The 11,605-nt window shown below is 39.7% G+C and overlaps 1 protein-coding gene across 1 annotated transcript; it reads right to left on the minus strand.

Annotated features, from left to right (window-relative positions):
* Positions 1 to 516: 516 nt before the first annotated feature.
* LOC104895815 (alpha-1,4 glucan phosphorylase L-2 isozyme, chloroplastic/amyloplastic) lies at positions 517 to 11,188 on the minus strand. Its single transcript, XM_057395586.1, has 14 exons — positions 10,922 to 11,188; positions 10,570 to 10,671; positions 10,178 to 10,354; positions 9,724 to 9,999; positions 9,194 to 9,465; positions 8,823 to 8,940; positions 8,293 to 8,715; positions 8,041 to 8,193; positions 6,306 to 6,434; positions 5,263 to 5,499; positions 4,493 to 4,569; positions 1,922 to 2,108; positions 1,557 to 1,757; positions 517 to 875 (listed from the first exon to the last, which is right to left on the minus strand). Exons 1-14 carry the CDS (start codon positions 11,171 to 11,173, stop codon positions 759 to 761), a joined length of 2,721 nt encoding a protein of 906 aa, XP_057251569.1. The 5' UTR covers positions 11,174 to 11,188; the 3' UTR covers positions 517 to 758.
* Positions 11,189 to 11,605: the final 417 nt, after the last annotated feature.

Consider the following 11,605-nt stretch of genomic DNA (forward strand, 5'->3'; position numbering starts at 1 on the left):
TCTTTATTTTAAAGAGAATAATTGAAAACAATTGAGTTGCCCGCAAGGTTTGAGCTTAATCGAACGAGCTCGAGCTAACTCGAGCCGACCTTTGACCGAGTCAAATCCGAACTGCTCAATTCGATTAGCACCCCTAATAATGACGGTGTGAAGGGATGAAAGAGACAACTACGAGAAATGTGGAAAAACTAGAGTTAAAATGACTAGAATCAGATGACACAAGAAAGTCTCCATAATTATTAATTCATTACAAATTATCACAAGAGCCCCTACATGAAGATATGACACAAAAGCCAAATTGATCAAACTCGAGAGAAACATAGTTGATCAGTTGTAATTTTTCACTAAAATAACGATTTGTATTATTTGAGAGACTAACTTGACAATTTTGTACAGAAGATTTTTTTGACTTAAAAAGGATACACCCAAAGTATAATAGTATATGTTGATTAAAGAACTCGAGCATCGCTTGAGAAAAATTATAGATATTTGCCCTAAAGAGCTGAACTCGCAGGGTATTCATGAATAAGATTCTGGTGTAAATAACATTAAAATTCATCAGAAGCATTAGTTAACGTTTGCTCGAATATCCTTTTAATACAATTAACCTTCCTACAATCCTAACTTTACAACTATACTACAAGGCTAATTGTATTTCTACTATCTACATGAGCATGAATATAAACTTCTCACATGTACACAGTACCCCTACTACTAGCAAAATAAACATGGGGCTTCACCACAGTTGAGGATGCTGTCTATGGTAGGATACCAGGTTCAATCCCCCATATGTCTCTGGCATACTGGTGAATAGTTCTGTCGCTGCTGAACTTTGATGAACCAGCCGTGTTCAAAATTGACATTCTAGTCCATGTCTGATGCCAATCAAATATCAATACAGGTGGTGTGAGATAACTAGAAATTTCGATACTAGTAATTCCTACTGATTATGATTACTACTATCATAAAGTTGACATTAGAAAGTAGCAACAGCAGCATCATATCAGCAATTGATGAAGGTAAAGCCTTGACATTGATAGTTTTCTCTCAAGGAGCCAAGGAGGAATCAAAGTTCATAGCATATCCCTACTAAAAAAGCCACTGTACCACCAGAGTTATCTGGTACACCATGACGAAAATTACAACAGCACAACCATCCAAGGTACCATCATGAAAGTCCTTGCATGCATAATTTGTTGTCACATTATCTAAACTTCTCATAATTAAGAATATAACATACATGATCCTATTTAAGGCCCTTCGCGATAGTTAAGTCAATTATATCCTCTGCCCATTACTTAATTTAGTAATGGCATGTTTGCACCAAATGTATTACAAGTCCAGGTAAGTGTCAGACATTTCTGCACTTCTCGGTATTATAATTTATATGGAGAAATTCTATGACTTGATCAGGGAGGGAATAATTTTTTATTGTTTCTGGTTCTTTATGCATTTTGTTTAAAGACTAAGCATCTATCAACTATGAACTATGAAGGATGTTAGAAAAGATCTTCTAAATCCAAAGTCAAGTAAATTACAGAGTCAAAGAAACTTACATTCTGATCACGGTATGCCTCGTCAACCTTCTCCTGGCATTCTATGTAGCTGGGGAAGTCCTTGCCAACAAGGAAGTAGTCACCTCGACCATAGCCTTCGTTTCCTTCAAGTGAACTCAGCAACTCATTGTAATTGTACGGACCAAATACCCCGCTCCTAACATATTCCTTTACTTCTTCAAACCGTGGATCAGGCACAAACTACAAAGAAACATAGCTATTATTCTGTGTCTCACTTTTCCATGTTAACATCGGTTAGTCACCAAGGAAGTACTTGAAGACAACGTTTAATATTGAATGTGGAAGGGACTCGACATGTATGAGCAAAAAACAGAAAAGTACTACTCGTATATGCACTACTTTACCTTCCCCTCGGCTCTTTCTTTCCTAAGGCCAGCAACTTCAGGAGCTTCAACGCCAAAAAGAAAAAAGTTCTCCTCTCCCACTTCTTCCCTTATTTCAACATTAGCCCCATCCAGAGTACCAATCAACAGACAGCCATTCATTGCAAACTTCATATTGCTGGTTCCACTAGCCTCCATTCCAGCAGTACTGATGGGTTAAACATCAACAGAGTTCACTTAGTATATTGATAGAGAATAAAATGGGAGGGACACTACAGCCAAGAGAAACACATGGCTATTTGGTCCTGCCAAAGATCAGAATGAAGGATCTTCACAAGCAATGCATTTATCACATTCAAAGTGAATTCGACCACGAAAACGTTCCGATGTGATCAATTTTTCATAAGGATATTGAATAGTTACAGTTAAACGGTAAGCGTGGGATAGGGTAGTCATAAAACCTTGACCAATGTACCTTGCTGCACGTATTGTTTGTTGACCATAATTGATGAACTTTACATTGCCACACCATAACAGGATCAAGAAAAAGTAATCTTTATTTTCAGAAGCTACTTCTGTACAGTGCTTCAGGGAAGTGCGTTTAACAATTTCAATATATTGTTACACAGGTGGGATATACTAAATATAAACTATAAGCTTACACATCCCTCTTTCGTGTGTTACACTGTGTAGTTATTAGAATCTAATGGTAGAATGCAACTGCGCAAGTAACTACAACATGAAGATTAACTCCTCTCCATTCATCTAAGGCTAAAAAATGACGAGCTTACACCTGCTGAATCATCAAAACGAGCTTGGCTGGCTAGTAGTAAGTAAAAAAAACTTAACGCAGATCTTCCAATCATGTAGGCAAAGCTAAGGGGACCCACAGAAGCTTCCCTTCACCCCCAACAACAACAACAAAACGATTTTGACAGCCAATAAGAAATTTCTTCAAATATGCTTCTTTTCTTCCATGGTCCCTCTTTTGCTAGGTAACCCTCAAAAATATTTATGACATTTACATGGTCCCTCTTCTAAGGTTTTATTTATTATTATTATGGTTTTTTCACCAGGTACCCCTAAGGTTTCACAATATTTGCCTGGTATCTTTGCATTTTCAACAATTCACCTGGTGCCCCTGAGGTTTTGAAAAATACATGGCTTGACCTTGCCGTTAAGTTTCCGTTACAAACTTTATTCACCATTTACCCCTCTGGTTTATGAGAATTTATGCCAACATTTTCACTCTCTCTCTCCACCACAGCAACACCAACACCCCTACCTTCCACTTTTGCATCACCAGTAAAACTACCACCCTCCACTCTTTGCTTCGTCGGCGCCTACGCCTCCAACTGGATTTTCTTCTCTCACTTTGCCTTGATTTCTCTCTTCAATTTTTTCGTTGTTGATCCTAACCCCATTGAAGTGGTTGAATCCTAACCCACCCCCACCCCTCCCCTCCACCACCCCCCCACCCTTCCGCTTCCCCTCCACCACCATCCCACCCCCTCCCCTTCCCTTCCACCAGCCCCCACCCCTCCTCTTCCCCTCCACCAGCCCCCACCGCCTCCCCTCCACCGCCGCTTCTCTCCCGCACCTCTCTTTCTTTTCCCGTGAGAAACCCCAAAACCCCAGTCGAATTTTCTCTCTCGCACCTCTCTTCCTCTCAGCTCGTCGGCATCCTCAAGCTTGCCGGAGCTTTCTCTCACTCTCATCATGCGGTCATCGCCTTGTCGTTGTTGTTGTTGTTTCGTTGTCGGTGGCTACGTGTGGTGCAATTGGTCCTGTTTCTTCCCTCTGTTCGCGTTTTCTCTCTCCTCTTCGAGATGGAGTTGTTGTGGGTGGATGTTGGTTACGCCGTGCTGAGGTGTGACTCATTGGTGTTGTGGTTGATATGTGTTGCGTGGTGCCCCTGGGTTAACGGTGAGCTGGGGTCGGGGCTGGATGGCGGTGCTGGGTTGGCGGCTACTGGGGTCGGATTGGCGGCGCTGGGGTGGGGTTGGCAATGCTGCCGCTGCTGGGCGGGGGCCGCAGGGGTGGGGTGAGGGGAGGTGGTGGGGTTTGGGTGGTTAGGATATTATGGTGGGGTGGGGTCAGGTGGTGGAGTTAGGGGTTAGGAAGAGAGATAGGTTAATTAGGGTTTAAAGTTCTTAATTAGGTTTAATTAGAGCTAATTAGGATTAATTAGTATTAGTTAGGTTAGTTAGGGGTTAATTTGGTTGCTTAAACCTTAATGACTAACAGAGTTGACGGTCGTTAGTCATTAAGGGTATTGTGATGATTTTTCAAAACCTCATAGCCCCACGTGAATTGTTGAAAACGCGAGGGTACCAGGTGAATATTGTGAAACCTCAGGAGTACCTGGTTAAGGTGGGTCGTGGTGGAGGCTTAAGGTCAGAGGCTTTACCTCTATGAAAACCAAGCCTTTGAATATAAAGTGAAGATCATAAACATGTCTTGAAAAGAGTGGTCTGGTGTGCTTATGGATGTGCTTGTTTCAATTGTGTACATATTCTGAGTACATATAATGAACATAACTAAGAGCTTCATATATCACCCGACCGCTGAGCATGTATGAAAGCAAATTACCTTATATGCTGGGAGAGCTCACTGCCAGGAATAAGCACTTCAGCAACACTAACATTGTAATCGGGGACAAATACAACCTAAAGAGGAAGGGAATAGGATTACACAGTCGTACACAAAGTTAAAGAGAAAAGAGAGGAAAGAAAAGGTGAAGCTACCAGACATCAAACTCAAGTAAGAAATTGACACAACGTTGGCTGTGAACCTTCAAAGATAAGTTGAGTATCATGATAAATATCAAGTTGATCACTTACCAAACAGAGCATCAGAAGAGATGAAGAACCTGAGTGAACAAAGTGCAAGTCTGCCAATAGGCAAGAACTTACATCTAATATTAACCCAGTTCCCAATGCCTCTAAAGACGTTTCTTGCCTTGGGCAGGGTAAGTGAGGGTGATATATACGTAACTTTACCCTGCAATAACTTCAAGACCATTTCTCATCCATCTTTTATCCGATTGATAGTAAATAAATTGAGCATTTAATATAGTTACTATCACCGATAATCAATGACCATCTACGGCTTTACAGTAATGAGAAGCACAGACAATTTAATGAGCCATAGATAACTCTGACCTTGGACAATGTAGCATACAAGTCAAATTCACTAAGAATTTTACTTGGACGATCTAGTACTTGTTAAATCTGTGAAAATTAAATCACGCATACTTCGAGAATTATGTTTATGATGATGAGACTACGTATGCTCAATGGACAATAGCAATACATGATGAGAATAATAGATTAACAAATTAACAGAACAGTGAACTGTACCTTCAAAAGATCACCTATTTCAGGATCATTATTTACAGTGGCAGCTACATCTGTAATGAATTTCACAATCCTCTTGGCTTGATAATATGTGGCAAATGCTTTGCCACCAAAGATGCACACTCTAGGCACGTATCTCACAGCCCTTTCCTCAGGAGCCATTTCTTTCATCTTCTTATAACGGTAAACAATACCCAAAATGTTCAACAATTGGCGCTTGTACTCATGAATACGTTTCACCTGAGATATTAACAGAGTCACAATCTCGAGAAGAATAAAAAATGCTTCATAACACATGTATTTAACCACCACGGACCATGTTTATGTACAGGATCATTGCATACTTGTGGTTTCATACTGCTAATGAACTTGAATAGCAAATTTGAGCTACACTCATATTCGTCCTGGGAGTGTCAGCCACAGCATGTAAGCAGCAACAATAAAGACTTCTTTATTCTTCAAATTCCTTTTTTTTGGGGGGTTGGGGGTGGCAAAGCCTCCAGTGCTTCTCACACCTTTTGCACATTTTACATTTTGCTCATTTGAGCAAAGTATACGACAACTGTGCAAAAAAATGTGCTTGGGGGCACGTAGTTTTACGTGATCCCGGCCCCCAGGAGCGTCCAAGTATTTGCAGGGGGTGTGGGGGTGACATGGGTAAAAATCAAGTCTTAAATTGCCACAGTAAAGTGTTCACAGCATAATCCATATCAGAAGGTCCAACTGCATGAATTGAACTGCGCTCTGGTGATTTACTGAATATGTCAAATATAATGCAAGTTCCCTAGAGAGCCCACAATCAATGCTAAAGAAAAAAAGGCTTATGAAAGGTTAGAGATCTGATAGCGCGGATGCTTTTTTCAGATTGCTTAGATATGATGTGAATAGGTTAGGTCTCATTCAGACACCAAACATAACAACTATACAAGACAATGAATAACACTAATGCCGGACTCATCAACTACATCATACTTTGCAGTGAAACAGATAGAAGAATAGAATTATAAATTAACAAAATGAGAATACTTTCAACAGCTGATAATGACCTGCACATCAAACATCGCATCTGGGTTCACAAGATATCCAGTTTTTTCCTTCAAAAAGGCTGCAACCTTCATTTTGTTGATCCTTTTTGCTTCCCTCCATTCAGTTTGAAGCTCTGCGTTATTAGCAAACTGTAGGCAACAGAATAAAAGAAATATGAAGCTACCAGCACCCTCTTCAACATGACAAACAAAATCGACAATTAGCCTGTGCTATTAACACTTGCATGCATGCCTATTTGCAGGAAAAGTCATAGACAACACATGAGAGACATTTCATTGTACAGTTGTAACATGAAGCCATTTAATGGATATTGAGGCATGTGCTGTGGAAAAAAAAGCCCTCAAACAAGCATATGGATAGCATGACAGATGGGTGATGGGATCAATAAAGATGAAATGGATGTCACAAACACATAGGTTTTTAGAAAACCTGCCACTATCTCCTATTTTTCCACCTTATCAAAACCAACAATCTCTGTTGCATTTTGCAAAGCAAGCCACATATAGCAGTGCGTAGTGCTCAACTGCTCATCATTGAATAGCATAATCGGTGTTGATTAAGGTTGCGAATGATACTAGAGAATAATTTGACAGGAAGGACACAGTGCAAATATCCAGTATTAGAACTATTTTCTCAATAAACATTCATTCAGATCTCCATGGTATCTTCCTTCTGAATCCTAAATTTATTAGAATTGTTGTTTGTGATAAATTTTATGTTTGCCCTAAGCAACACTGTAGACCTACGAGGTCACACTTTTTAAAGCACAAGGTTTCAATAAAGAACCCTTTCGCATCTCTGTAGTCGAGCATAAGTAAGGCATATGATAGGCATTGACTGGAGATATTAGGAGGAGGTGATAAAAAATATTGGCTTAAAGCAAGGTAGATGAGTGGGATTATAAGATGTCTTTATTTTTAAGATTATATAGTATTTATGGATAATTAGGAGATCGATTTAATAGCTCCAGGGTCAGGAGCAGCAGGGACTCCTTTTCTCCCTTTTTTTATTCTTTACCGTAAAGGTTCGACAGCTCTAATTCAGGGTCATAATACTCCAAGAACAGGGCTAATTTCATGTTTTGAACATTAATAGATGATGATCCGCCACCTTTTGGTATGTCTCTCTGGAACCTATGGAGCATGAGGAATGAAATTGAGGGTCTTGATGTTTAATTGCCAACTGTTACCAACAAAGGGTAGAAACTGGTTGTATAAAATCACCATGATGAATGAGCACCAACGTAGGTTAGACTGCATTTGTGAAAGTTCAAGATAGATGCTACATTATTTGAGAATGAAAGCAGCACAGGTTAGGGCATGATCGCGAGAGACAACAAGGGTGAACTGGTAGCTTGCAGCTCTGAGAAGTAAGTGGTGCTATGAAGTAAAGAATGTGGGATGCTTGCACAGAGAAGTGGCTATTATGTGGGCAGTTGTTGTTGGATTATCTTGATGTGTTTAAGCCTGGTAATAGCTTGATGTTGGTGAATGCAATAAGATGACATTGGAGGATGCGACTAAATTTGACTATTTAAGCTTGTAGCTCAGGAATGACATATGGCTGGTTTACTTGTCTATATTTTGTTCTTGCAAGAAGGGATATTATAAAGCTTCTCATAACGTTGCTACACACACTCAGGGTGTTATTGTCAAGTAGAAAATTCGGAGATCCTACTTTGCTTCCAGATAAAGTGATCAATCTACTCATCAGGACAAAGCTATTTAGTTTTACCTTCTTTAATTCTGCAAGCTTTTCAGTCTTCAAAACCCAGTCATCTGATCCAGTCCACTTGGTTATAATCTTACTAAGAGCCGGATTACAAAATCGTATCCACCTTCTAGGTGTGACACCATTAGTTTTATTCTGAAATTTCTCAGGCCACAACTGCAACAAAGAGACCAGGCAGAAAAGTCAGCAAGGTTTACTCCATTTACATTATATTACAAAATGCAGGATTGCAGGCTAATGCTTGTGCATTTTTACCTCGTAGAAATCATTGAAAACGTCATTCTTAACTATTTCACTGTGTATCTCAGCGACCCCATTGACTGCATGCCCACCAACCACACAGAGGTTAGCCATTCGAATGGTCTTGGGTAGTTTCGGGTCTGGGTTAAAAATAGGCTGCTCTTTCTGTTGAATAGATAACACTTCAGCTTCATCCTTCTTTTCTACAGGATCCTCAACTGCTTCAGATAATTCTTTTTCTACCACAGGTTCATCATTGCTAGGAGCTTCACCTTCTTCAGTTGCAGTAGGTATTGGTGTTATAATTAGTGGTTTAACAAGCAATTCCAACACGGATGCAGGTAATGCAATGTTGTCTATAATTCTCATCTGTTGTAGTTTTTGTTGCAACAAGTCAAGATCTTGGGTACCATACTCAGCTATTATGGTTTTGATTAGCTGGTGAAAAAGATGGAAAGAGAAAGCAAGAATTAGAGTACACAAAATTTTCCCAATGGCACTAAATGTTACTCCATACAGTATCCAGATAATGCTTTTCCAACTACCTCCTCATCGATAAGTTTTATGATTTCAACATGTCGAGGGAGCAATTCCTCAATAAGTTCCAAACTCCATTTCTCCAATGCCTCAGGCAATACCGTGTGGTTTGTGTATGCAACAGTTCTGGAGGAAAGGTTAAGCCATTGGAGAATAGTAAGGATTGAGCTATTAATCAAAGCGTAGTATCACAAACAGAAACAAGTGAAATTCAAAAAAGGAACATTGCGCACAATAAACTGTCCCTCTCCTGATCCACTTTCACCCCACCCCTTTAAATTCCCCCTTTTACCCAGATATTGATGTCAGTATTAAGCATGAACAAGTAAGTACTCTGACAGGGCCCTACCAAGAAGAAGATAGTATGGAGAAGACTTACTTTTGAGTTATACTCCATGCATCATTCCAGCTCAAACCCTTGATGTCCATCAATATTCTGATGAGCTCTGGGATGCAGAGTGTTGGGTGTGTGTCATTCATCTGCACGGCGACTTTTTCAGGAAACACTTCCCAGTTCACAGGATGCCCTGATCTCTTCTCAAAGTGCGCAATAATATCTTGAAGGGAAGCAGAGCACAAGGTGTACTGCTGCTTCAGTCGGAGAGTCTTTCCCTCCCGTGTTTCATCACCAGGATACAGAATATAACATATCTGCTCGAGGAGAAAACAGCAGAGAGGAATCATCTATAAGAAGTTGATAGGACATATTTTATGACTGTTGGATTTGAAACACAGAAAAAGAGAGGTAATATACACAGCCTTCCACAGATAGGACTATCGGAGTAGTGGGTTTAGCAGATCCAACAAATTCAGAATCTGAAAATTCTGGGTAGCTAATTAATACACAGAACTCTACTGTAAACAAACTAATGACTGGTGATAAGCGGCAAGTACCGAATTAATACCCACCTTCTCAGCGTTCGTCATGGCCTCGTATGCTTTTGAATGTTCACCAGCATTAAAAGCACGTAGATCAAAAACTTCCGACGGAACCTTCGTAGACCATAACCGAAGATTAATCGTATTTTTAGTTTTATATCCTGGGATGGGCACATCATAGGCAACAGCTCTTATGTCTTCACCCCCAGCCCATTCTTTTGTCCCATCTGGCCTGGTGATAACGTTACCATAGAATTTCACCGGGTAGGAGACATCATTTCTAACAATTTCCCAGGGATTACCCATCTGTATGGAAAAGTTTGAGTTGTCAGTAAATATAGACAAGCCACAAAGAAAAGAGAAAGAGAGAAATTATGAGTCATCCATAAGGAACTTGTGACATGCCATCCATGCACTACAGCTGAAGCAATGACGTTGAACTGGGAGCAACCAGATACAACCATATAGAACAAGCATTTCTTACCTCAAGCCAGTTTTCAGCGACTTCTTCCTGACCATCTTTTGTGATAGTTTGCTTAAACAACCCATACTTGTATCTGAGTCCATAACCCCAGGCAGGGTAGTTAAGTGTAGCCAGAGAATCCAAAAAGCAGGAGGCCAGTCGTCCTAGTCCCCCATTTCCTAATGCTGGGTCTGGCTCCTGCAGAGCATTCATACAGACCCTAGTAACTAGAAAGAAGACAGCACTTTCCATAAAGACACATCCGTCTAACATGTTGGGCCTTTCAGCTAGTGTCTCTTACATAATTTCTGCTCTTTGGTTATACACAATGTTTCAAATTGAAAATAACTGGACGTATCAAATGATTCTATCTACATATATGGATGTCTTTAAAAAGAACATAGTGAAGGAACCTGCTCAGCTATAGCTTCAAGATTATGGCCAAGTTTTATCAAAGCCTCTGCATAAGCCCCTGATAGCTCAAGATTGCCAATTGCATTCAACAAAGCTCTGCCCTAAACTACCAAAGAAAAAAAAACATCAAGAAAATAATGAACATCAGATATGATATAAGTCCAAGAGGCATATTCTCAATATTTCAAAACAAATTACAATAAGAAATTCGCTTCCTTGTATCACATATGGCTGCAAAGTCAGTATTGCTATATATTGTAACAGACATATAACCTTCAATTGCACGGGGAAAGATAAAAGGAGATATTAACCTTTTATTAATTACAGTAGCTTGAGGAAACAAAAGCAAACCTGTAGAAATTCCATCGATAAATAATATGCTTGCTTAACATTTGTCTTCTGATAGTATTCATATGTAGCATTCCAATTGATGATAAGCATATCACGAACACTTTCTGCAGTGGCAAAGAATGCCTTCGGAAGCTCAAGAAGCGCAGGAGAGAATGAAGGAGTGAATTCTGCGTGATATTTAATGCTCGATGCAACTGATTCAGGATCCGGAGCAAAAGAACTTTCAGGACCTGCCAAAAACCAACAGAGCATAACTCTCTGAACCTTGATCTCTCAAAGCTTTTAGTAATGTTACCACTACAGGTGAAAAAGTTGGACAACAGTATCAGAGGTCAAAAGATGAATACTACTAACATGTATTATGAGTACATGCTAAAAATCATCCTTCAAAAGTTTTAAGCAAACTTCAAACTAGTTAGTGGATGAGGAATATTGCCCTCGTTTTTCTTTTATTTCTATCATTTGCTTTCTGACGGTCTCCAAGCACACCTTTGATCGTTAAAATCTTCGATTACGTATTACAAAAGTTATAAAAAGTTCATATTTTGGGAAGTACAAGATCCCACATGATAGTAGAGACTTGTAGGAGACAAGTGGTCCCCAATATCATGTGTAAAAGGAGATATGTGAGAGGGAAAAGCAACTTAAGATTTGTATGTAGTGATTAATAGTAAACCTCCATAA

The sequence above is a fragment of the Beta vulgaris genome, chromosome 6 (assembly GCF_026745355.1).
Source record: "Beta vulgaris subsp. vulgaris cultivar EL10 chromosome 6, EL10.2, whole genome shotgun sequence".
Classification (NCBI taxonomy): domain Eukaryota; kingdom Viridiplantae; phylum Streptophyta; class Magnoliopsida; order Caryophyllales; family Amaranthaceae; genus Beta; species Beta vulgaris.